The following is a 25,516-nucleotide window of genomic DNA, read 5'->3' as shown; positions in this document are numbered from 1 at the left end:
CGTCAGGAAGGCGACGTCTGGGGCGTTGGTGTTGAGTAGGTCCCAGAGTTCGACAGCGTGTTTGCGGGCGGCGCAGGTGTTAAGCAGGATGCATCTGAGGAAGTTGGGTTCTTCGGTAGGTGGGTTGGTGGGTCGGATGCTGTTGAAGCTGCAGATCCGGCAGGAGAGGGGTCCTTGGGTGCGCTTCGGGGTGGCCAGGCAGCTGGTGCGTGATCGTCTGACATTGAGTGAGTGGAGGGCGCTGGAGTTGGAGCAGAGTCGGGCATCGTGGTGTTTGCCAGGGCCAGGGGTTCTGGCGCTGGGCGCGGTCCAGGCGCAGACGGGCTGCGCGGCCTCCATATGAGGGGAAGTGGGAGGGAGGAGCAGCTGGGAGGTGGGAGCGGGCGGTGAATGGGAGGGCGGGGGCGGGGCCGCAGTGACACAGTGGCGGGAAAAACGGGCGAGGGGCACCAAATTGGCGAAAAAGAATAGTCAAAATAGGCACAGAGAGAGTATAGAGTAAGTTGGGCACAGAAAAACAGAGGAGAACAGAATCAGGCAGAACAAAGCGGGTGCGGGCGGCGAGGCAGGCGTGAAACAGCAATTAGGCACAATGAAGAAGCAATATGGGCACAGGGTGAACAATTAGGCACACAACAACATAGTTAAGGCAATTCCATGCGGGTACGGGCAGCGAGGCCGGCACAGTCGGGTGGAACCGTGCAGCAGCGTGTGGAGCGACCTGCCTGCGAGCAGGGTCAGAGGACTGATGTTCTGCAGCTCTTGGTGCTTAGTGTAGAGCTACCTGCTTTACTGTTCCTGTTGAGTAAAAAATATCCTGGCTTTCCATCCAAGAATCACAGGCATTGACAACCAATTTCACCCCCAAGTGACACATCGTAAAAAATACACATACTTTCAACTTACCGTTATAATCTTTGCAAAAACAATGCAGAAAACAGGATGCGTTGCACCATTAAACAGCGCTGCCAATGTGCCCAGGGTTATGTATGGCCATTCTGATTTGTTCAAACTCAAAATTCTGAAGAAAGAAACATTTGGAAGATCATCCTAGAAAAGAAAAATGGAAGCCAGTTATATTCTATCAGTACGTGCCTGTCGTTGCTGGGTGAAACAACTCTATAGGAACACTAACCGAGGGTTTAAATTATGAAAAAAGAAAGGCGTGTTGAGGAAAGTTTCACCCTGGGCATCAATAATAGGTCCGACTCGGTATGCAATCATTTAAAACGTAGGTCCTGATTAGGGGTATGCTGGCAAAATCAGCTAGGAATTTCCTCAGAGAGAGAGATACCAGTACCACAGGGCACAACATTTCATTTATGGCAACATCCCCATGGTATCTGGAGCTTCAAAGTTGGCAAGGGAGATTACTTGCAAAATTCAGTGTTTGAGCACAGATGTCCTCGCATTTTTCCTCATTTAGGGCACTTTTCATCTTCATATTTCACAGGGTTTTTCTAGTGAACTGTGTAGGGGCCAAATATCAGGGAAGGTGGGCAAGACCACAAAACATTTTTGAGTGCGGCACTATTTCACGCCCTCGAAAGTGCTTGCCTCAAACACTTTTTACCACTGTATTTTGAAACAGGTTTCTGGCAGTGTGTTGCGAGGTGATTTAATGATGCTGTATTGTGGTTGTTGAGTTACGTTCTGTTATTATTGTTTTGTTTGGATGTGCCCTGTTATGCTTTAATCATGTGGTGTTTCTTTGTGCATATTATTGTGTTATGTTTACTAGATTGCTCTAAATATGAAAACAAATGCTGCTATATTTCCCACCAGAAGCAGTATATGGCTTGAAGGTTCCTGTGATAAGGACCCATTACAAAATGTGAAATAGCTCTGCTACAGCTTCACCTACTTTAGATAACAAGTCAGCCCAAAACGGTGGCAGAAGCTGTGCCTTAACTTGGCGCTCCCATATGATACAGCGCTGAAGTCACAGAAAGAATCCTGCTTTCATAATACGGTGGTAAAATATGTTTGGAGTAAGCAAAGAAGTGCCTTCACTTGCCACCAATAACATGAAATAGTGCCAGTGAACATGTTTTGTGATACGACTCTATATGTGCAGTGTTTGCGGCTAAAGTCTTAATTTTGATTTGGGCAAAAACTCCTGTTTTGCCCAAATCGGGATAACACTAACTATAAGGGGCTTAGCTTAACTTTCTTTATGGAGCTGATTTGGGGGTCTATATTAGTCAACTAGCATAGATGCAACAATTAAGCGCAATTCTATTGGGGCACTAGCATGAAGGAAACACCTATTTTATTTTGCTGAAATTAAAAAAGGGGTCTAGAACTTGTTAGTGGAATTTGCTATATAACAAATAATGGCTATTTAATGGCATAAATAATTTGCATTTGAAAAACCGCCATGTTTTTTTAAGTTGGCAAGGCTAGGCCCTAACTCTATTTAGAATATAAACATGACCATGTGTTCTTACTTACTGTCTCAACATGCAGCAAATGTTGACTGAACGAATATTGAACAGAATATGTAATGTATATGTATTGTGATTCTGCCATTCTGCCAGGTTGAACCAGAGTGTTTTGGGGCCAGATAGGGTCCAGGACCGTGGGAGGCAGTCTGATGTTCTGCAGCTCTTGGTGCTTTAGTGTGGAGCTACTTGCTCTACTGTTCCTAATGAGCACCACACTAGTAGGCTGAGCAGGGCAGCTCAATTTGCTTCTGTAATGCATTGCGGGAACTAGGATCTTAATTGCAAAAGTAAAAACGGAACCAGCACAGCAACAATTTCACACCTTGGCCGAGCGGAGCTAATTATTTCTTGAGACAGCTGCGCCTTTGGTTTATTTTATATCCCCCAAAGGTCCTGCAACATCTCAGAAGCTGCTAGTAGTTCCTGCCTAACGCATTTTAGTACAGACAAATGCACAAAAATGAGTTCGTCTAACCCCTTATGCGTGGTACTTGTCAGGGTTGCGGTTCAGCTTGCCAAAGCCAGGCATAATGCTTTGCTTATGCTTGCCTACACTCACTCACCAACAAACATAAGATATCTTTGAGAGCAATAGTTATTCTTAGAAGTAGTACATGGTAAACATCATCATCATCAAACCAATACTCAAAATATCTTCAGACTTTTTTTTATTGCGGACCTTTCTAAAGTCCTTCAACATATTTGTAGGAGGGGGGAGGAGGGGGGGGGGGAATTTTCTATTCGATCCATATTTCAAATGGAAATAATAAAGACGTTATGCTTTTATATCCCATCCTTGTGCATTTTGCACAGCCATCCAGGAAAAGAGAAATGGGTAATAGTCAATACATTCGTCAAATATTATGCACCTGAAAAGTTTTAAAACCCTGGCTTCTCCCAATATTCAATGCTTATTGTTATCTGCCAGTACGACTAAATATCTTTATGCACTCTGTATTTAACGTTCAGCATAGCGCAATCTCACCCCAAATATTCTGCCACTGTGCTAATACTAGCATCATTACCCTAATTATGTGATTTGCTCTTCCTGGATACAATTTGATTGAGCTGCCGAAAATCCAGTTCTCCTAGATTGGGGCGTGGTTCAGTTCTGGACTGTGGAGGCTGGAATAAATATAAACGGTTCATAAAAGGGTGCAGCTCCATATACCGCCACTAGAACAGTCTGAGGCCAAGAGTTTCCATTTACTGCAAAACACAGTGCTCAGCGATTATGCACAACGGGAGAAGCAAGTCGGGAATCTTCCCCGAAATACCAGTAGAACTCTGACCTCTATAGGGCCATAGAGTAGAAGGAAAAACAGAATAGAAAGAGGACCGAGAAACGGGTCCCAATCTAAATCACCCTAAGGACACCAGTTAGGTCACAGCAACAGATGGTTGCGATATTGTAAATTGATCCTCAGAAATAATGAGGTGTTGGGCTGATCGATCTCTGGAGGTTACATGACCCGGGTATACAACAGTCCACCTTTTACTCAGCCGCCCATGCCAGTTATTCACGAATAGATCATATACTGACACATCGAGGGGGCTAGGGGTGGTTCGCTAACGCAAGAATTGGACCCTGTGGTATATATCAGATCACTCCCCGGTGGAAATAACGGTGAGATGCCGACCCGCCAATATGCTTTGCCACCCAGATTGAATGCATGTTTTTTTCAGAATGAAGAGATTGCCCAGAGGGCTCAGGAGTGAGCGCAACTTTACTTTCAGGAGAATTAAGGGTCTGTGGAAGAGGCTGGCCCTCTCTGGGAAGCGTTTAAGCCGGTAATGAGAGGGCACGTCCAAGCATGTATAGGGGCAGAAAACAAGGAGAGAAAATTGCATTGTGATAAGCTAGAGATGGCCATACTTGAGTTAGAAGCACTATATTTGGCAAGTGGGAGACAGGATAGGGAGCTGGAGCACCAAGTTGACCTTCGTAGACGTGAACTACTGGATATGGCGACTAACGCAGCGAGGTCGGCTGCCCTGGCAACGCAGAAAAGAGTATATGATTTGGGGGATAAAGCTAATAAAATGATTGCATGGTTAGAAAAACGCGACAGAGAGCAGAACTGGGTGGTGTAAATAATGGACAGAGATGGGAATAGGCACTCGGCAAGAGAGGCCATAGCACGTGTATTTGCTGACTACTATGAGGAGCGTTATGAATCGACTACAGTTAGGTTGGCCCATGACTGTTGTGAATTTTTGGCGGAAATGCATCTACCAGTGATGGCGAAGGAGGACAGGGACTCTATAGACAGGGAGATAACAAGGGAAGAAATAGTGGGGGCCATTCAAGACCTGCAAGCAGGGAAGGCACCGGGGCCCAACGGGCTAACGGTGGAACTCTTCAAATGTACTGCCAACACAATCGCTCCATACCTATTAGCCATGTTTAATGAGGCAAGAGACCGTGGTTCGCTACCAATTGACCAACGTACAGCAACTATAGTGGTAATACCCAAAGCCAGTAAACCGGCGGTCAGTGCGATTTGTATAGGCAATCTCATTGTTAAATATAGAAGTTAAAATTTTGGCTAAGGTTTTGGTGAATAGGCTTTTGGTGGCCATTATGACTTTGATGCACCCAGATCAGTCGGGCTTTATGCCCCATCGAAGTACCAGACTCAATTTGCGTCAACTATATGGGGTAATGAATATGGTAAGGACCGACACAGGGGTGGCGGCGGCACTTCTGTCACTCGATGCCCGCATGGCGTTTGACAGTATTGAATGGAACTATCAGTTTGAGGGCTTGAATAGGTTCAGCTTCGGCCCCCAGTTAATCTCATGGATCAAGCTGTGATATATGCAACCCATGGCAAGGGTCCGCGTTAATAGCTCGGTGTCCCGCTCCTTTACTGTACAGAAGGGCACAAGACAAGGGTGCCCCTTTGTTTGCGCAGGCGCTCGAGCCCCTGGCGGGGTGGGTTAGAGGGGATCCGATAATATCGGGTATTCATAGGGGCGACCAGAGGGAGGAAAGAATATCGTTATATGCCGACGATGTCCTCTTTTACGCAATGAGACCACGCTTTACAATTAACCGGTTACTCCAGATCTTCAAACTTTTTGAGGGCTACTCCGGGTATCAGATCAATTGGGATAAATCCCTCTTGTATATGCTGTAGGATGGACCACCACCACAACTGGGCGCCGACTCCAAACTCCAGATTAAAGTTAGTTTTAAATACCTGGGCATACAGATTGAAACATCTGACAAAGCATTTCTGGCGGGGAATCTAAAGCCGCAGTTGGAACACCTGAGGAGTGACTTCAAACATTGGAGGAAGCTGCCAATATCCCTGATGGGAAGAGCAGTTCTTTTCAAGATGATGTCTCTACCTCGAATACTGTATGTTATACAAAACACACCCTGTCACATACCAGATACATTCTTCAGGGACGTAGACAATGAGTTAAGAACTTTGCAGTGGGACATGGGGCGCACGGATTATACTGGCTAAATTGCAGAAAGGGGTGTACGAGGGAGGTTTAGCAATCCCTGACCTTCAAAAGTATTACTAGGCGACGCATCTTTTGGTAATTAATGACTCGGCCTTTACGGATAGGAATGGCCCAGCATATAGGGTTGATCACTGGGCGATGGGGGCAGGCGGCTATCTGCAGGCACTATATGGCCAGGAGAAACAGGCCATACTGCCCCCACATACCCAAATAGTGCTGACCACATGGACTAAGGTTAACCAATTCTTGGGCTGGGAGAACAGAACAGACTTCCCTGTGGGTCAGTGGAATGCTTTGGGAGGTGGGTCGGCTACAGGGCTTCTCAAAATGGAAACTAATCGATATTGCCAGCATAGGGGATGTGAGGCGGCGACAGGCAGTGTTGTCGTTTGCAGAGCTACAGAAAGATTTCCAGTTGGCACCTACGGAGTACTATAAATATCTGCAACTGAAGCATGCGCTAGGCAGCCACCTTAAGGATGCGGATCAGATCCCTGAGTATAGTCCACTAGAAGACAGGTTATTGTTGGACCCAATTTGGGAGAAGCCATTGTCCTATACATTTAAAAAAAAAATTCAACAACTCACCGGACTTACTACTCAAGGTGCGAGAGGCGTGTGAATCCAAGGTGGGATTATTAGAGGATGATGATTGGGTGGAGGCAGTGCACAGTCCCAGAGAGGTGGCAATCCGGGCACGATTCCGACTAATCCAATTGCGAATACCGCATAGGTCCTACTATACCAGCACACTCTTGTTTAAATTAGGGCACATTTTACCCGAGGAGTGTCAGAGGGGGGGGGGACTCAGATGGGATTTTTTTTTCACATCCTATGGGACTGCCCGATCATACAGAATTACTGGAAGAAAGTGGTTTGGATTATGTCCGAAGCGTTAGAGCAAGAAGTCCCCATGGATGCCAGGTGGCATATATTGTGTGTGTCGAGGGAGCAGAATTGGCCTAATTATCAGAGCATCTGGTTACTGGTGGCTGCAATGGTCGCTAAGAGGAATATTGCAAGGGCATGGGGAGCAACTCAGCCGACAAAAGTCTCTCATTGAAAAAAGGACATGATTGGTGCTGTGTGGCGGAAAGGACAATCTATGAATGCAGGGGATGCCCCAAGAAATGGGAGATAATCTGGCAGCGATGATACCTATTAGCCATGTTTAATGAGGCGAGAGACCGTGGTTCGCTACCAATTGACCAACGTACAGCAACTATAGTGGTAATACCCAAAGCCAGTAAACCGTCAGTCAGTGCGATTTGTATAGGTGATCTCTTTGTTAAATACAGAAGTTAAAATTTTGGCTAAGGTTTTGGTGAATAGACTTTTGGTGGCCATTATGACTTTGATGCACCCAGGTCAGTCGGGCTTTATGCCCCATCGAAGTACCAGACTCAATTTGCGTCAAGTATATGGGGTAATGAATATGGTAAGGACCGACCCAGGGGTGGCGGCGGCACTTCTGTCACTCGATGCCTGCATGGCGTTTGACAGTATTGAATGGAACTATCAGTTTGAGGGCTTGAAGAGGTTCAGCTTCGGCCCCCAGTTCATCTCATGGATCAAGACGTGATGTATGCAACCCATGGCGAGGGTCCGCGTTAATAGCTCGGTGTCCTGCTCCTTTACTGTACAGAAAGGCACAAGACAAGGGTGCCCCTTTGTTTGCGCAGGCGCTCGAGCCCCTGACGGCGTGGGTTAGAGGGGATCCGATAATATCGGGTATTCATGGGGGCGACCAGAGGGAGGAAGGAATATTGTTATATGCGGACGATGTCCTCGTGTACGCAATGAGACCACGCTTTACAATTAACCGGTTACTCCAGATCTTCAAACTTTTTGAGGGCTACTCCGGGTATCAGATCAATTGGGATAAATCCCTCTTGTATATGCTGTAGGATGGACCACCATCACAACTGGGCGCCGACTCCAAACTCCAGATTAAAGTCAGTTTTAAATACCTGGGCATACAGATTGAAACATCTGACAAAGCATTTCTGGCGGGGACTCTAAAGCCGCAGTTGGAACACCTGAGGAGTGACTTCGCACATTGGAGGAAGCTGCCAATCTCCCTGATGGGAAGAGCAGTTCTCTTCAAGATGATGTCTCTACCTCGAATACTGTATGTTATACAAAACACCCCCTGTCACATACCAGATACATTCTTCAGGGACGTAGACAATGAGTTAAGAACTTTGCAGTGGGACATGGGGCGCACGGATTATACTGGCTAAATTGCAGAAAGGGGTGTACGAGGGAGGTTTAGCAATCCCTGACCTTCAAAAGTATTACCAGGCGTCGCATCTTTTGGTAATTAATGACTCGGCCTTTACGGATAGGAATGACCCAGCATATAGGGTTGATCACTGGGCGATGGGGGCAGGCGGCTATCTGCAGGCACAATATGGCCGGGAGAAACAGGACATACTGCCCCCACATACCCAAATAGTGCTGACCACATGGACTAAGGTTAACCAATTCTTGGGCTTAGAGAACAGAACAGACTTCCCTGTGGGTCAGTGGAATGCTTTGGGAGGTGGGTCGGCTACAGGGCTTCTCAAAATGGAAACTAATCGATATTGCCAGCATAGGGGATGTGAGGCGGCGACAGGCAGTGTTGTCGTTTGCAGAGCTACAGAAATATTTCCAGTTGGCACCTACGGAGTACTATAAATATCTGCAACTGAAGCATGCGCTAGGCAGCCACCTTAAGGATGCGGATCAGATCCCTGAGTATAGTCAACTAGAAGACAGGTTATTGTTGGACCCAATTTGGGAGAAGCCATTGTCCTATACATGTAAAAAACAAATTCAACAACTCACCGAACTTACTACTCAAGGTGCGAGAGGCGTGGGAATCCAAGGTGGGATTATTAGAGGATGATGATTGGGTGGAGGCAGTGCACAGTCCCAGAGAGGTGGCAATCCGGGCACGATTCCGACTAATCCAATTGCGAATACCGCATAGGTCCTACTATACCAGCACACTCTTGTTTAAATTAGGGCGCATTTTACCCGAGGAGTGTCAGAGGGGGGGTACTCAGATGGGATTTGTTTTTCACATCCTATGGGACTGCCCGATCATACAGAATTACTGGAAGAAAGTGGTTCGGATTATGTCCGAAGCGTTAGAGCAAGAAGACCCCATGGATGCCAGGTGGCATATATTGTGTGTGTCGAGGGAGCAGAATTGGCCTAATTATCAGAGCATCTGGTTACTGGTGGCTGCAATGGTCGCTAAGAGGAATATTGCAAGGGCATGGGGAGCAACTCAGCCGACAAAAGTCTCTCAGTGAAAAAAGGACATGGATTGGTGCTGTGCGGCGGAAAGGACAATTAATTAATGCAGGGGATGCCCCAAGAAATGGGAGATAATCTGGCAGCGATGAGGAGATTACAGGCGGTTCGGAGGGGGCATGAATAGTTAGGTGGGGAGGTTGCCGAGACAGGGGGTCAGGATAGGTGGACTCCAAAGGGACTGTTGATTTTACATCATGTCTTCGTATAGCAGAATATGTATGCCACTGGAAACGCATGTAACCCAATTTATTATTATGAACATGTTTGTGAATGCTGACCACTGTTCAATAAAAAGAAGTTAAAAAAAAGAAATAATGAGGTGTGAAGAGTCTGTAAATAGGTTTTGTAGATAAATATTGGGCTATTGTATTGTGAGTCATTTTATGTCCCCTTAAATGTGATATTTGTTTAACCAATTTGTTTTGTAAGTGTCAAAGTCCAACATGGCATGTACAAAACAGTCACCTTACGTGTTGATGGTGCAATTTGTTAACTAATATGTCTATGTGTGTGCAAAAAGTGTATTTAATTCTAAGATGTAAAAAGACAAACTGCAATCAGTCTCAATTGTGTGAAAAATGTCTTTAGAATTGAAAGGTGTGGGATAGCAAGATATATTTTGAAATGTTTTCAGAGGGACAATCCATTTATGGACGACAATAGGAACAAGGTATAGGTTCCTAATTCGGAAATTGATTAAAATCCATGGTCTGGGAGGCACCCTTTTATGAACAGAAAATCTAGTTCTCATCATACTCAAAATTTCACAGCTCTTTTCACATCTTGACTTCTCCACTTCCAGGTATCTGCCCTCACATTCATGTCCCCGTCTTAAGTTCATCGCTCACGTTGCTCCAACATCCCCCTCTCTCATTTATAGCACCCTTTTTTAGTTTCCCAAATTCTAGCTCTCTAAATTGAAGGCTGGTCTTCCTTAGAACTTAGATGTACAAAAGATAGAAACCAAAAAAGGGATTACAATATTCAGCAAGCAGCTGGGTGTGTGCTCCCAATGGTGTGAATTGTGGTATGGGCCACAAGACAGACCAGTAGACACTCCAAGAATCCATGCCTGGTACATTGTGTGGAAATGTTTCTGCCCCTCTGCAACTTCCTAAAGGGATTGTGACTCTGTTCTTCTCTCCAAGTGTCTGGGGTGTAGTTCCGCTTCCCTCGTAGTATAAACTCTTCTTGTGCTGTCTTCTGTGTTTTGATCTCATAAACAGAAAAACATCATTTCGTGTGCCGTGGAAATACCAATTTCTATCTTTTTTTGCTTTAGGATCCTCTTTCTTATCTTGCCCTATTTGGAGAGGAATTTTGCCAAAATGTAATTTCAATAATTTCGTGAGACACAAATATCATGTCAAAACTACTCTGATGTTAAAGAATTGTGGCACAGACTATAGAAGGTAAGAATATCATTTTAAGTCTTTTGTATCGTTTTCATAAATTCAGAAGTACATGATATTGTTTTTGACCATTTTAATTGTAGTAGTCTTTATTTTATTATTTTAATGTTAAAAATGTTTAATTATTTCCAGTCCAAGTTCTTGCAACGCCATGTTCTGTGCATATGTCTGTGCACTGGTACCAGGTAAAGACCCACACATGTGATGGAACATTCATCATATGTTCTGGTGCCCCCCAAACATAAGACGCCTAGGCAGTCCCATTATAAAGCCTTTACAGTCTTGGATGTACAACCTTTGCCATATGCTGAATACAGTCATATACCAACGAGCAGCTTTGCAAGACCAGAAGCAGAGCAATATCATTAAGTACAGGCCTGTCATGCAATAAATAACACTGATTTAGAGGTAATATAAATACAGAAGAACTATTGGAAAAAATATGTCTTGTGGCTGGCTGAATGACACTGCTCCCTTTTCAAAACACAACAGCTGTACAAAACACTGAAATCACATTGTGCTACACATTCCCAATTATAGGTGAATATATGACAGCATCTGTCACATGTTTACTACAGCAGTTTCTAAAACAGTTCTTGATATTCTCATGTTAGCCTTGAAAAAAAAGTTATTTACCTTCAGTAACGCTCTTTCTGGTGGGTACTCTATCTATGCACAGATTCTTAACCCTGTGAACATTCCAGGTGTCAGATAAGATCTGGAAAAATGTTCTCCCCAATTCCCTTGCTCTTGCAGGGCGTGAGTATCAAGACTACCGTATCACAGCCTGACAGATGTCCATGACAGTAACTCCATGGACTTGGCTCAGGTAAATGAACCTGCAGGACTTCCAGCAACTTTTTTTTGCCCAGTCCATAGCAGAAGGACAATCCATCTGGAGCTGGTCCAGTTCTGCACTGCCTTACCCTTCTTTGTCGCAGAAAAGCCAACAAAGAAATTATCATCCACATGATGATCCCTGGTGTGATCAGTGTAGACACTCAGAGCTCTCTTAGGTTCTAAGCAATGGAGTCTTTCTTTCTCCTTGGATGGATGAGGTTGGACAAAGAACATCTGCAAGGTGATAGACTGCCTGATCTGCAAAGGCATGACAACCTTTGGGATTAAGCCGCCCTATGTCCTAAGCACTAGCTTGTCCAGGAAGAAGGTAGCATACAGTTAATAGACAGACAGCGCTTGTAGCTCACTCATGCAATAAGCTGACATGCTTGTTTTAAGGAATACTGGGGTAGATGTATCAACATTCCCCTTTGCGATTCCTAAATAGCGATTTTTAAGGAATCGCTATTTAGAAATCGCAAAAAGGGATGTATGTAAAAAATCGCTATTTTTTAGCGACTTCTTAATCTTCCGTATTTGCGAATTCGCAGTTTGCGAATTCACAAATAAGGAATAATTTCCCATTCATTCCTATGGGCCTGGAGGCCCATAGGAATGATTGTGAAATACATCTCAATTTGCGATTCGCAATTTGCTAATCGCAAAATGAGAATAATTTCAAGGGTGCAGGGGTGTCTCAAGGACACCCTGCTGCACCCCTGAAATAAACATGTGTGTGAATATGGCGCACATACATGCCCTATGGGCATGTATGTGCGTCACATGCCATCTTCAAAAATGCCAAATTGTGCATTTTTAAAAGAATTCGCAACTTACCATCAACTACAATTGGTGGTAATTTGCGATTTCTTAACCAAAATTCGCAATTGGAAAATGCTACATACATAGCATTTAAGGAATCGCAAAATTGCGATTCCTTAAATGCTATAGCAAAATTAGGAATCTCAAATTTTTGCGATTCCTTATTTTGCGATTTTTTGATGCATGCCAAAACATGCAAAAAGACCGCTTACAATTCGCAAACGCCGGAATTCTGCGAATTTGGGCCTTTGCGAACGCAAATGGCTTGAAACATCTAGGCCACGGCCTTCAAGGTCAGAAATCTTAAAGCACAATAGTGCTCTGGCTCGAATGAGGTGGGTATCAGAAAAGTGCCAACGAAATACAGATCCCATTAGGGTATGACATAGGTCTTGGAGGAACTATATGGATCAGTCCTATTATAAAAAACATCACAGCAGGTGATTTCAACAGATATGGCTCACCAGATAACTGTAAAAAGGTGGATACATTGTCAGAGAGGCTGCCTCGGTTCCGGAACTGTGGACATGTGGATGCCGGTCAGTTATTTCGGCTGGTAAGCGAATACTAATACGTGTTAAGAGTGCACAAATTGGGAAAATGACTCGAGTATAGCTGTAAGCCATTTTTTAAATGACGATAATGTAAATGGTAAACATGGGGTGTTTGAGATACCCTCCATGTTACTAACTGCCCGAGAAACAGGCATACGTTGTCGGGTCTTATAATCCTCCTGAGTTCTTTCGGGGATTTGTTGAGTGATATAGACGGCACCATTAGTGTCCACACTCTGAAGCGTGTGACTGTTCACGCTCATATTACGAGCTGCACGAAGATGCAATCTGTAAAACATGTTTAGAGAAGCTTTGGACAACAGATGATTGTACGAGTATTTGCTACATATACCCAGGCACATATTGTTTGGGTTTATAATCTTCTTGAGTTGCATTTGGTGCCTTTCGATTGTTTTAAATGGCATTATTAATTGCTATTATGCTGAAGAGTGTGATTTTTCACGCTGGGATTGTTAGTTACATGCTAGAACACACACTAGGGAAACAGGATGGCTGTTAATTAACCCCTTCGCTGCGGCGGCTATTCCGACGTAGCGCTAAGGGGGTGGGGCACCCGCGCGGCGGCTCCATTCTAGTGACGGAACCGCTCCGTCACGGCTCGCGGGCGAGCTGTGCTTGTGACGGAACGGTTCCGTCACGAACCCGCCCGCCCATTAAAGCGTCAGCGCAGGCGCGAAATCAGCGCCGCGCAGGCGCGGTGAGCGGGCCGTGACGGAACCGTTCCGTCACAAGCACAGCTCACCCGTGGCTTGTGACGGAGCGGTTCCGTCACAAGCATGGGAGGGGTTAAAGTACGAGCATTTAGCGCTGTGTTAGTACTTGGGCAAGAATATGATATAAGGCATTAATAGAAGCCATTACATCCCCCTTTTTCTAGCTGATTTATGGAGCAGACCGACACGAACAAATAAAAAACGCAGTATTGAGTTCCTGCCATTGAAGCTTTCTAGTGAATTTATTGGACCTTAAACATTGGATGGTTGTAAACCTGCAGTTGTTGGAGTAAGTGGATTTTATTATTGTAGGAATTGATTTTAATTTTGGCAGCCCCCTGAATAGGTACTAAGTATACACTTATGTCCTTTCATAGGTGGAATTTCGACCTTCATGCCAAATCATTTTTGATAGGCCGGCTGTGGAATTAGGTCATTTTTTATTCTTTCTTATTGATTCGGGTGTGAGGTTTATGTAATCACAAGCGGTGTGGTGCTGGCTCTTTTCTGTCTTTTCAACCCTCACTGGGCGAACCCTTTCCCTAGTCTTTTCCTTTGAAGAAGCCTACCTCTTGATATGTTATTTAGTCTTTGTTTTTATCATACAGGAATTGTACGCTCAGAAATGATCTGTCCTGAAGATGACCACGTAGTTTTAACTGTTGTTGAAACGCCGTTGACGCTTTATGTGGCCATAATTCATTAAGGACACATCATTTTGTCTTTGTTGTTCCTTTTTGTATTGATAATGTTTGTCTGTTAGCCACTAGTTTGGCATATGGAATGTTTGCTTTTGTAGCTGCCAACTTTGAGCGTTATGTTTTTTTCCCTTTTTGAATTTTTATGAAAAATAATTATAGAATAAATTATAATTGACTTTGATAATTCGTCAATGTGTGTATATAGGCTTCTTCTTTTTTAGTTAGTTTTTTTCACTTTAAGGTTTAGTGTTTAAATGTTAATTGTGTTCCTTTTCACCTGAACCGTCTTGTTTGGTGGAATACCACTTCAGACCAATCACAGTCTCCTCCAATGCTGGATAAACCCTGATAAATTCCCGCATCGCTGAGTCCACTGAGACTTCAGATTCCACTGCAAAGCCTGAATGTGCCACCTGGTGTGGACCACCAGGATGCACAATGCCAAGAGAAATCTCGGAGCTGCTCTCACTGAGACCCAGGTCAAAAGTTGAAACATCTTATCTTATCTTATCTTATCTTATTGTTTTGGTAAAGCGCTACAGCTGCCCCAGCAATGAGGCGTCCCGGCGCTGGAACCCGGATCTGCTCCTGATCGTGGAGAGTCCATGGACAGAGGAAGGATTATAGGCAAGGGAATAGAAAAGTTTTCACTGCTTTCCGGAAAGCTGATAGGTTGTCTATCAGGCGAATGTGATGTGGTAATTCATTCCACATCTTGGCTCCCAGGAACCTAAAGGAGCGGCCACCCATGCGGCAGAGTTTTATGCGTGGGACGCATAGAAGGTTTTGATTGGACGATCTTAGGTTCCGTGACGGCGCATAGGGAGTAAGAAGGGGTTGAAGCAGAGGGGGGGTGTTGAGTTTGAGGATTTTGAAGGTCATGATGAGGGTCTTGAACTTGATTCTGGAGTCTACAGGGAGCCAGTGCAGTTTTCTGATGGTCGCTCTGGCTGAGCATCTGCGGGGAAGGCCGACCAAAGTTCTAGCCGCAGAGTTCTGTACGCGTTGGAGTCGTGCTAACTCACATTTATTGGCACCAAGAAGGAGCACATTGGCATAGTCTAGACGCGAGAGGATGGTGGCTTGGATGATGAGTTGGCGGGTCTTTGCGTCGAAGAAGCCTAGTATGTAGCTGAGGCTTCTCAATAGGCCAATGCAGGTGCCGGCAACTTTTTTGGTGTGGGCTCGAAAGTTGAGTGAGTCGTCCATCCAGACACCTAAGTTTTTCACTAGGGTCTTGGGGGGAGGGATGGTACCAAGGGAGGACGGCCACCAGTGCTCATTCCAAAGGCTGGTGTTTTTGCCAAGGAGAAGCACCTCTGTTTTTTCGCCGTTAAGTTGTAAACAGTTCGTAGTCATCCATTGGGCGACCGCAGAGAGTCCGTTTTTGAAATTAGAGGAGTAGTTGGAAGGACCATCTGAAAGAGCGATGGCCAGTTGTGTATCGTCAGCGTACGATACTAATGTCAAGCCCCATTCTTTGGCCACTGCCGCCAGAGGCTGAACATAAAGATTAAAAAGAGAGGGGCTTAACGCAGAGCCCTGCGGGACTCCCTGTTCAATAGGGTGGGGCTTAGATAGAAAGGGGGGGGCAGAAACTCGAAAAGACCTGTTCTCGAGAAAGGATCTGAGCCACTCCAAGGCATGACCAGTTACTCCAAAGGTCTCCAGACGTTTAAGAAGGATGACATGGGATACCGTGTCAAATGCCGCGCTGAGATCCAGAAGGATCAGCGCAGCACTTTGACCGGCATCTAAGATCGTTCGGAGGTGCTCTGTGGTGGCTAATAGAGCAGACTCAGTGCTATGGCCTGGTCTGAACCCATTTTGTGATGGGTCCAGAATGTTGTTTTTGACCATATGCTGGGATAGAGTGCTGTTAACATGCGCTTCAGCGAGTTTGGATAGCCATGGGAGCAGGGAGATTGGACGAAAATTCTCCGGTTTAGATGGATCTAGGGTGGGTTTCTTGATGATAGGCGAAACCCACGCTTGCTTCCAGACAGATGGTACACACGCTGAAGTGAAGGAGAGGTTCAGGATGGCGGTTAGCGCTGGTAGGAAGAAGTCGAGTGACTCCAGGAATTGAGCCGGGCGCATGGGGTCTGCGGGGGAGCCAGATTTGACTTTGTTGCATAGTCTGATGAGGATGTCTTTGGAGATTTCTGGGATGCAGGTCAAGGTCGAGTAGCTGGGAGAAGCAGAAGGATTGCTGATGGTACTAGGGGTGTGCTGAGGGAAGGAGGTGTAGATTTTCCGTACCTTGTCAACGAAGAACCTGGCAAGTTCTTCACATTGTTGCTCGGAGGAAATGGTGGGGAGGGGTGTTTTGCTGCTCTGCAGTTCTTGTACCAGTTTGAAAATTTCTTTAGCGGGAGTGGGACTAGATTCGATTTTGTCGGCATAGAAAGCGGTCCGTGCAGCACGAATGGCTTTGTGATAAGTTTTCTGTAACAGAAGGTATTTAGCTTTGTCTTCTTTGTTATATTCCCTACGCCAGAGGCGTTCTGCCTTTTTGCACTCTTTCCGTAGATTTTTGAGTGTGTCGATGTACCAGGGGTTGGATGGAGAGTTACGACTTTTTGTCCATTTTGCTGGGATGAGATTGTCTAGTCCACCCGTAATCCACTCATGAAACGTGCTGTAGTTGGCGTTAATGTCAGAGTTGTTGTCGAGGTGAAAATCCCCTAGGGTTTTGTGAAAGTCCTCTTGGGACAGTTTATGCCATGGTCTTTTTAGGCGGCTGATCGATGCCGTATTGAGCCTGCTTTTATTGACCGAAATGGCCATTTTAATAAGGGAGTGGTCTGTCCATCCCATAGGAAGGGGTGGCTCTGAGATGAGTTCTTCTAAGTTTGAAAAAACTGGGTCTAGGATGTGGCCAGCTAGGTGAGTTGGAGTGGAAATGAGGGGGTTGAGTTGCAGCGCGGAGAGGTCTGCAAGGAGTGTTTTGATCGTAGGGTCATTCAGTAGATCGAAATGAAGATTAAGGTCTCCCAGAATAGTAAAGTTGGGGCTTTTAGTTATTAGAGAGGTTGTTGATTCAAGGAGGGCCTCGATGAATTTTGAAGAGGGGCCAGGTGGGCGGTAGATGTAGAGACCCGATACGCTGAAGTTAGGATTTATGGTGATTTTGAAGAGGGCGCTTTCGGAATCTGACAGATCTTCCTTGACAAAGGAACAGGAGAGTGTTTTTTTGTAGATTATAGCGAGACCGCCTCCTCTTCCCTCTCTGTTGATGGCCGACATTAAGTAGTCGTCTGGTAGCATAAGGTTGGGAATGGTGGAAGTGCCATCGCGAAGCCATGTTTCACAGAGGAAAAGGATATCTGGATTTTCATCCAGGATTAGGGTATTGACCTCAAGGTGGTGTTTGGCTAATGATCTTACATTGAGGTGAAGTATCGTGATGGAGGTGGTTTTGTCCGGACCTACGAGCTGTCGAATGGCATGGGGTTTAGTAGTAGAGAAATTGCAGGTTTGGCATTGTAGGCTGGTGATGCCGGGCTTACCTGTAATGTTAGCGCAAGTTCTTCCGGGGTTCCAGCTATGGAGTGTCTCACTGTCATAGGCAAGGGGCGGTGACGGAGTATGGCCAGGGGGTCTGGCGAGAGGCGATGTCTTGGCGATGACGGGCGCAGACGGGCTTGCCTTAGGCGCGCCTTCGGCGCGCAAACGGCGCTCCCGCTGCGCTCGTCCGCTGCGCTTCCTATACTGGCACATATCAGGAAAAGGGGGGGGTGTGGCCTAGGGTAGGCGTGGCCTCGTGACGTCGCCGTCAATGGCGGCAGGCAAGAGATTTTGCCAAGTATTCGTTGCAGCGAGATGCGCTGTTTAGGGGGTTTCTGTCGCTCGTTTCTGGAGAAGCCAGGTGGGTGAGTGAAGCTTTAAGGATCATAGCGCGGATATCCTGGATTTGTTGAGGAGGAGGGAAGGCTCAGAATAGCCAAATGGCTCCAATGAAGGGGAGCCTCTGTGAAGCCGTCAGGTGTGACTTCAGCACATTAATCAAGAATACTGGAGATGATAACAGGCTGGCTATCACCTGGAGGTGGTTGACGGCTATGTGAGGCGAGCCCGAAAGGCATGTTCCCCGATGCATCTAAATAATGCCCCAGGAGGCAACTTGAATTGACAGACCTGAAGGCAAGAGCGGCAGAGGAGAAAATCTATTTTCCAAATGCCTCCATGAATTTAATCTCTCTGTCTGGAGGGTAGTGGGAAATGCATTTGGGTTTAGCCTGCTAGTGGAGGCTTGAACAACTAGATTCTCCACTTGTTGGGTTCTGTAGATGAAAAGAAGGGTCTCTTGCAGCTGGCCGGTACTGTATGGCAAATTATCTATTGACTGGTGGGAAAGGCCCTGATTTCGTCCAAGTGCCCATGAGATTTTCAATGAGGGCTTCACTGAATGGGAGGAGTGGAACTGAGGGGGTCTGCCCTTTGCCGCAGGACCTCTGTGGGAACATTTGTTGTTACTTGCATTGAAGGCAGCTGGAGGTCAAGGACTTCTGCTGCCCAGCTGATGACAACAGCAAAAGATTTTGAATCCTCTGAGGAGACAGGTGTAGAGTTAAGACTAGAGTCAGGAGAAGTGTCTAGACCCTGGCCTCCTGGAGGCTCAGAAATAAATTCTCCTCATCCTATAGCTGTGAATTGCCATTGCTGTCATCATTGTTGTGGGGCTCCAGGTCTTAGAACCATTGAGGCACCTGAAGCATTCCCTCTGATTCCTATTTAGGTTGATGTTGGGATGGGTTCAACTTCCATCAAGGCCGCATGGAATTCTCTTTTCGACCGAGAAGTCAATAGATTCTTCCACCGGCACTGGTGGAATTGGTGTCAACACTGATGCATGAGGTGCCAAAATGGGTCTATACACTATATGAGTAGACAGCATTGACTCCGGAGTTGGGGCCGACCCGACACTGGGTCAAGAGGCACAGTCTGTAACTGATCCCTTGGTGGTAACATGACTGGAGGCCTCCTCGGATTAACCCCTTAAGCGCTGCGCCCGTCCAGCGGCCGACGGCACCACTACCTCGGGAGTGCTGCCGTCGGCCGTTGGACGTTCCAACTGTACCTGCGCAATGGAACGTTCAGCACTGGAGCTGGACGTTCCAAAGCAGCTAAGGTGTTAATAGGGGCCCGAGGGTTCACAAGACAGATCTGGTAGGGTACCAAAAATCCACAACTTGGCCTCTTTGAGAGCATCACTGATGGGCCTGGAAACTTGGTCTGCATCGGGACTAACTCTGGAATGGGTTCCGTAGTAGATCAAGATAGAGGGGGACCCTGGCATCTATGTGCATTATTTTCAGAAGAGTGGTGGAAAGAAAGAAAGCCCCTTTTGACTTTTTAATGTTTTTCTTTGATTTAGACTTACCTGAAGAATTTAAGTGGGATTGGCAACGTCTCTCAGGAACAGACTCAGAAATAACAATGCATTTGCCCCCTCGACTGGGACTGTGGCTTGCAATGCTCAGTGATGTAGACCTTTGCCTTATGGTCTCAGGTGGCATTAAGACTCTTTGGAGCATAGTCACCGTGCAATTTTGAGTCATGCCAGAACCCAAGACACCGAAGACAGACCTCGTGTGAGTCCATCTCAGACATTTGTTTGTGGTCATCTGTGCAAGATTTAAAACCAATCGTCGTGGGAGGTAACATACCTGCGTACTGGAAACAGTGTTGAAAAAACATGAGAGACCCGGAGAGAGAGCTCCGGTCCACATCAGAAGGCATGGACAGGAAGTACACGGCATCAACGCACATAAGTAACATTTCTGTGTGGCCCAACATCACATCTGGAGCAGGATGAACCAGACACGGAGCTGTACAGCAGAATTGCGGACCCCTGACACTCCTGGTAGGTCGCTCCCCCTCCATGCAGCTCCGACTGTGTGCCCCTGCTGCCACCGCCGACTAGCTGGTAAGTGTCCTTGGCTTTTGTGCCACTGCTCCCCCTCTCTGTGACCCCACAGAGCACATCGCCACTCGTTTTTTCCCCCCTTGTGCCCTTTTTGCCTGTGTGCCTGGTTTTTGTGCTCTGTGCCACTCGTTTTTTCTCCCCCTTTGTGCCCCTTTTGCCTGGGTGCCCCGTTTTTGTGCTCTGCGTCACTCGTTTTTCCCCACCTTTTGTGCCCCTTTTGCCTGTGTGCCCCGTTTTTTTGCTCTGTGCCACTCGTCTTCCCCCCCTTTTGTGCCCCTTTTGCCTGTGTGCCCCGTTTTTGTGCTCTATGCCACTCGTTCTTTTTCCCCCCTCTGTGCCCTTTTGCCTTCTGTACCACCCTTTTTCCCCTCTTGAGCCCTGCCCCCTGCCCACTCCCGGCTCCCGTCTCCCCGCTGCTGTTGCCTCCCACCTCCCCATATACGCTGGACGATGCGTGGCCGCGCCGCTGGCGCACCTAAGGCAAACCCGTCTGAGCCCGCCCGCGCCTGTACCACGCCCAGCGCCAGAACCTCTGGACCCCGCGAACGCCACAACACCAGACTCCGCTAAGATGCCAGCACTCTCCAAGCACTCAACACCGGCCGAAACCACACCTGCTTCCAGGCTGCCCTGAAACAGACCCACGGACCCTTCTTCCGCCGCACCTGCAGTTTCACCTGCAACAGAGCCACCAAACCTCCAAGGACTGGACCCAACCACCTCCGCAGCTTACTCTTCAACACACGCTCCGCACGCAAACACGCCGTCAGGCTCTAAGATCTGCTCAACACCTCCGCCCCAGACGTGGCCTTCCTGACCGAGACCTGGTGGAACGACTCCTCGGCGCCCGACATCGCCATAGCCATCCCGGACAGCTACAAGATCACCCGCTGGGATCGCGCCAATGGAATCGGAGGAGGAATAGCCATCATCCACAAGTCCACCCTCAAGGTCGCCACCCATGCAGACGATACCCTCAACACCACCAAACAACTGCACTTCCGGATCCACACCGACCCCAACACCACCCTTAGAGGAACACTTGTCTACAGACTCCCCGGACGCCGGGCTCAGTTCAGCGACTCCATCGCCGACCTCGCCAGCACTCACGCACTCGCCTCCATGGACTACATCCTCCGCGGGGACCTGAACTTCCACCTCGAGAAGAACAACAACACCAACTCCGCCACCCTGATCGACAACCTCGCCAACCTCGGCCTCAGACAACTCGTCACCGCACCCACCGACGCCGCCGGCCACACGCTGGACCACATCTTCTCCACAAGCACCCTGGTCATCTTCAACCACACCACTGAACTCCACTGGACTGACCACCGCTGCATCCATTTCACCTTCAAAAAACTAACCACGAACCACCGCACCCAACAGCTGCCTCGCCGCTGCTGGAGCAAAGTCACCAAAGACCAGCTAATCACCACCCTCACCCAGAACCCACCCACCGACCCCACCAACCCAGATGCTGCAGCCCGCACCCTCAGACAGTGGATCGACGACTGCGCCAACACCCTCGCCCGACTCAAGAAACCCTCCAACAACCACGCCAGCAAGAAAGCCACCTGGTTCACTAACAAGCTCCAGACCTCCAAACGTGCGTGCCGGAAACTGGAGAAGAAATGGCTCCACGAACACACACAGCCACGTAGCCCACAAGGTCGCCACCCGCAGACATCACCACCTCATCAGACTAGCCAAGAGATCCTCCTTCAAAGACCGCCTGGATGACAACACACACAACAGCAAAGAGCTCTTCAGCATCGTAAAGGAACTCTCCAACCCCAGCGCCAACGCCAACGACATCCCGCCCTCACAAGAACTGTGCGACTCACTGGCCACCTTCTTCCACCACAAGATCGCTGACATGCACGACAGCTTCAACACCACGACCGCCCTGACTACACCAGACTCCACCGCCCCTGCGAACACCACCAGCACCAACCACCTGACCTCCTGGTCCAACGTCAACGACGACGAGACACGCAAGGTCATGAACTCTATCCACTCAGGATCTTCGTCAGACCCGTGCCCACACCACGTATTCAACAAAACAGACTCAGCCATCGCACCCCCAACTACGGAAGGTCATCAACATCTCCTTCGAAACAGTGACATTCCCGGAAAGCTGGAAGCATGCCGAAATCAACACCCTCCTCAAGAAGCCCAAGGCAGACCCCAAGGACCTCAAGAACTTTTGGCACATCTCCCTGCTCCCGTTCCCGGCGAAGGTCATCGAGAAAATAGTCAATATACAATTGGCCCGCCACCTCGAAGACACCAACATCTTGGACCCGTCCCATTCCGGATTCAGACGAAACCACAGCACCGAGACAGCCCTCATCGCTGCCACAGACAACATCAGGTGCCAACTAGACAACGGCGAAACATCAGCCCTCATCCTCCTGGACCTGTCAGCAGGCTTCGACAGGGTCTGCCATCGCACCCTAAAGACACACCTCCAAGAAGCCGGAATCCAAGAGAAGGCCCTCGACTGGACCATGGCCTTCCTCTCCGGCAGAACCCTGAGTATCCGCCTCCCACCCTTCCGATCCGAAGCCACCAACATCATCTGCGGCGTCCCCCAGGGCTCATCCTTCAGCCCGACTCTGTTCAGCGTCTATATGGCCCCCCTCGCACAAGTGGCCCGTCACCACGACCTCAACATCATCTCCTACGCCGACGACACCAAGTTCATCCTCTCCCTCACCAAGGACACACACACTGCCAAAACCAACCTCCACGAGGGAATGAAGGCTGTCGCCGACTGGATGGGAAGCAGCCGCCTGAAACTGAACTCGGACAAGACGGAGGTCCTTATCCACGGACCCACCCCCTCAGCCTGGGACGACTCCTGGTGGCCGACCACACTGGGACCAGCACTGAATCCTACTGACCATGCATGGAACCTAGGATTCATCTTCGACTCCTCCCTCTCCATGTCCAAACAGGTCAACGCCGTCTCCTCCTCCTGCTATAACACCCTCCGCATGCTGCACAGGATCTACAAGTGGATCCCTCCCGACTGAAACAAGAAGAACGGTAGCACAGGCCCTCGTCAGCAGCAGATTGGACTACGGCAATGCACTCTACGCAGGAATCCCAGCCAAACACCTACGACGACCACAACGCATCAAAAACGCCTCCGCCCGTCTGATCCTCAACGTCCCCGGCCACAGCCACATCGCCCCCTACCTGAGAGACCTACACTGGCTCCCCGTCAACAAGAGGATCACCTTCAAGCTCCTCACCAACGTACACAAAGCACTCCACAACACCGGACCAACCTACCTGAACAGCAGACTCAGCTTCTACACTCCCACCCGCCAGCTCCGCTCCGCCAGCCTCGCCCTCGCCGCTGTCCCCCTCATCCAACGAACGACCTGGAACACCCTCCCTGCCCACCTACGGCAGAGCCAAGACCTACTCGCCTACAGAAGACTCCTCAAGACCTGGCTCTTCGAGCAGTAGCGCCCCCCCTCAGCAGCTTGAGACCCTCATGGGTGAGCAGCGCGCTTTACAAGTACTCTGATTGATTGATTGATTGATTGAATTGCTGAGAAAAAAGTCTCCAGATTCAACCTGGAGGCTGTGGATGTTCGCAAGGGGATGAATCTGTGCTTAGAAGTAACAATCAGAATGGCATCACTTTGTAGGCCATAGCTCCAAAAATGCACTTGCACTACAAACTGACGAAAAATCACAGCAATACACTGCGAAGAAACACATGCACACTGTTACCTGATCATCTTTGGCGTTAGCTTCATCCTCGTCTGGCAACACATACTTTATGCTTCCTCTTTTGGCAAGAAAACCATTTAAAGTAGGCACATCTTCAGTTACTGGTGATGGCACTTCAGTGCCGTCTGCTGCATTTAAAGTCTGAACATAAAAATGAAGAAGGCAACTATTGGTAAGCATTAAATTGAGGCATTCTTTTGAATCTAACACACACACTTGAATATTCAGCGCATGGACGCCCTTGGGAATTCGAGCACTACATAAATTTCTCAATCAAATCAAAACAAATATTTAATCTTTGTTTACTAGGTGATTGTTGATTTCATGAAATATAGAGGAGGTTAAGATATTGAGAAAAATAATATGAAGTTCAGTTTTATAACCCAGACATGAAACATATAGCATCAAATCAAGTAACGCAACAAGCACGCCTGTAGGTGGAGGAACACTTCTCAAAGACGAATACTGATGAAGAGTCTTTACTTGCAATTTGCATATCCCCTCCTTCTCTTCAGTGAGTCATCCACTCCACCTTCCCCTGCATAGCTCTGGTATACACCACTGCTTCTTACCACTTCTTTTCAATATCCATTTTGAAACTAGGGGAAAAAAACTCAACACTGAATCTCTCTGTAGAGTAGGCTATCGCTCATCCCAGTTGCCATAGTGTTGATTTCCTTCCAAAGTGGAATTGTTAAGAACTGAAAAGTGACACACCACTGCTATTTCTCTATTCTATGTGAATCGACTAGAGCCGCCATTGATCCATCATGTCACCATGATGCAAACATTTCTGTTCAGGTTATGAGAAGAAAATACTATATTGTGCGTAGTGTTGTAGAAATAACTGACGGGGTTAAAAGGAGAAGAACCTCCCACTAATCAGAAACTGCAATGAGAGTAGTGCCAAAATACTAACACGTTTTCACAAATATTATTTGTTTTATATTTAGCATGAATTTAAGAAGTTCTGATGGTTTGTGCAGGGGTAGGGGATTGAGACCCCAAATAATCTCTCCACCTCTTGGAGTCATGTGTTACCAACCACCTAATAATGTATTAGTTAAGAGATCTGTGGAGCGCCACACCTTACCTTAACCACTTCATATGAAAAGGTGATAAACATACAGAACCATCGAGATTGCTGGAGTAAGAGGGGTAGAGATTTCCTATATGAAATCACAAACCAAAACCACGTGACTTTTGATTTAAAATAGGAATAAGTATAAATTGTGTCTGAGACTGGACTATAATTATCGTACAAGGAGATTCTGTATTGCTAAGCGTGATATTTCTGTCAACAGGATAGAATGGAAAGCTAAACATTATTAGGTCAGACAGTGTGTTTTTGTGAATTCCGACAATAAGGGTACAGAACTGTGAGCTAAGATGCTCCCCTTTTAAACATCGTTATTGGCACGCCGACTGGATACTGTAAGCGTATGGTAAACGGAGTAAATAATTTGGCGTGAGTGGCACAACTAGTTTATCCGTTTCCTGATACTGAACATTCTGGCACACGCATCAAGGAA

General features: G+C 47.3%; 1 protein-coding gene across 2 annotated transcripts in view; it reads right to left on the bottom strand.

Annotated features, from left to right (window-relative positions):
* Positions 1 to 25,516, bottom strand: part of LOC147688813 (ATP-binding cassette sub-family B member 5-like) — a 973,135-nt gene that overhangs the window by 255,534 nt on the left and 692,085 nt on the right. For both annotated transcript variants that reach the window (XM_086941722.1, XM_086941721.1), the window contains 2 exons: positions 23,985 to 24,125; positions 907 to 1,050 (listed from right to left, as the gene is read on the bottom strand). In XM_086941722.1, coding sequence (XP_086797848.1) covers positions 907 to 1,050; positions 23,985 to 24,125 — 285 coding nt within the window. The remainder of the gene's footprint in view (positions 1 to 906; positions 1,051 to 23,984; positions 24,126 to 25,516) is intronic.

The sequence above is a fragment of the Lissotriton vulgaris genome, chromosome 10 (genome assembly GCF_964263255.1).
Source record: "Lissotriton vulgaris chromosome 10, aLisVul1.2, whole genome shotgun sequence".
Classification (NCBI taxonomy): domain Eukaryota; kingdom Metazoa; phylum Chordata; class Amphibia; order Caudata; family Salamandridae; genus Lissotriton; species Lissotriton vulgaris.
The sequence above is the reverse complement of the archived record's forward strand: the minus strand, read 5'-3'. Positions and strand labels throughout refer to the sequence as shown.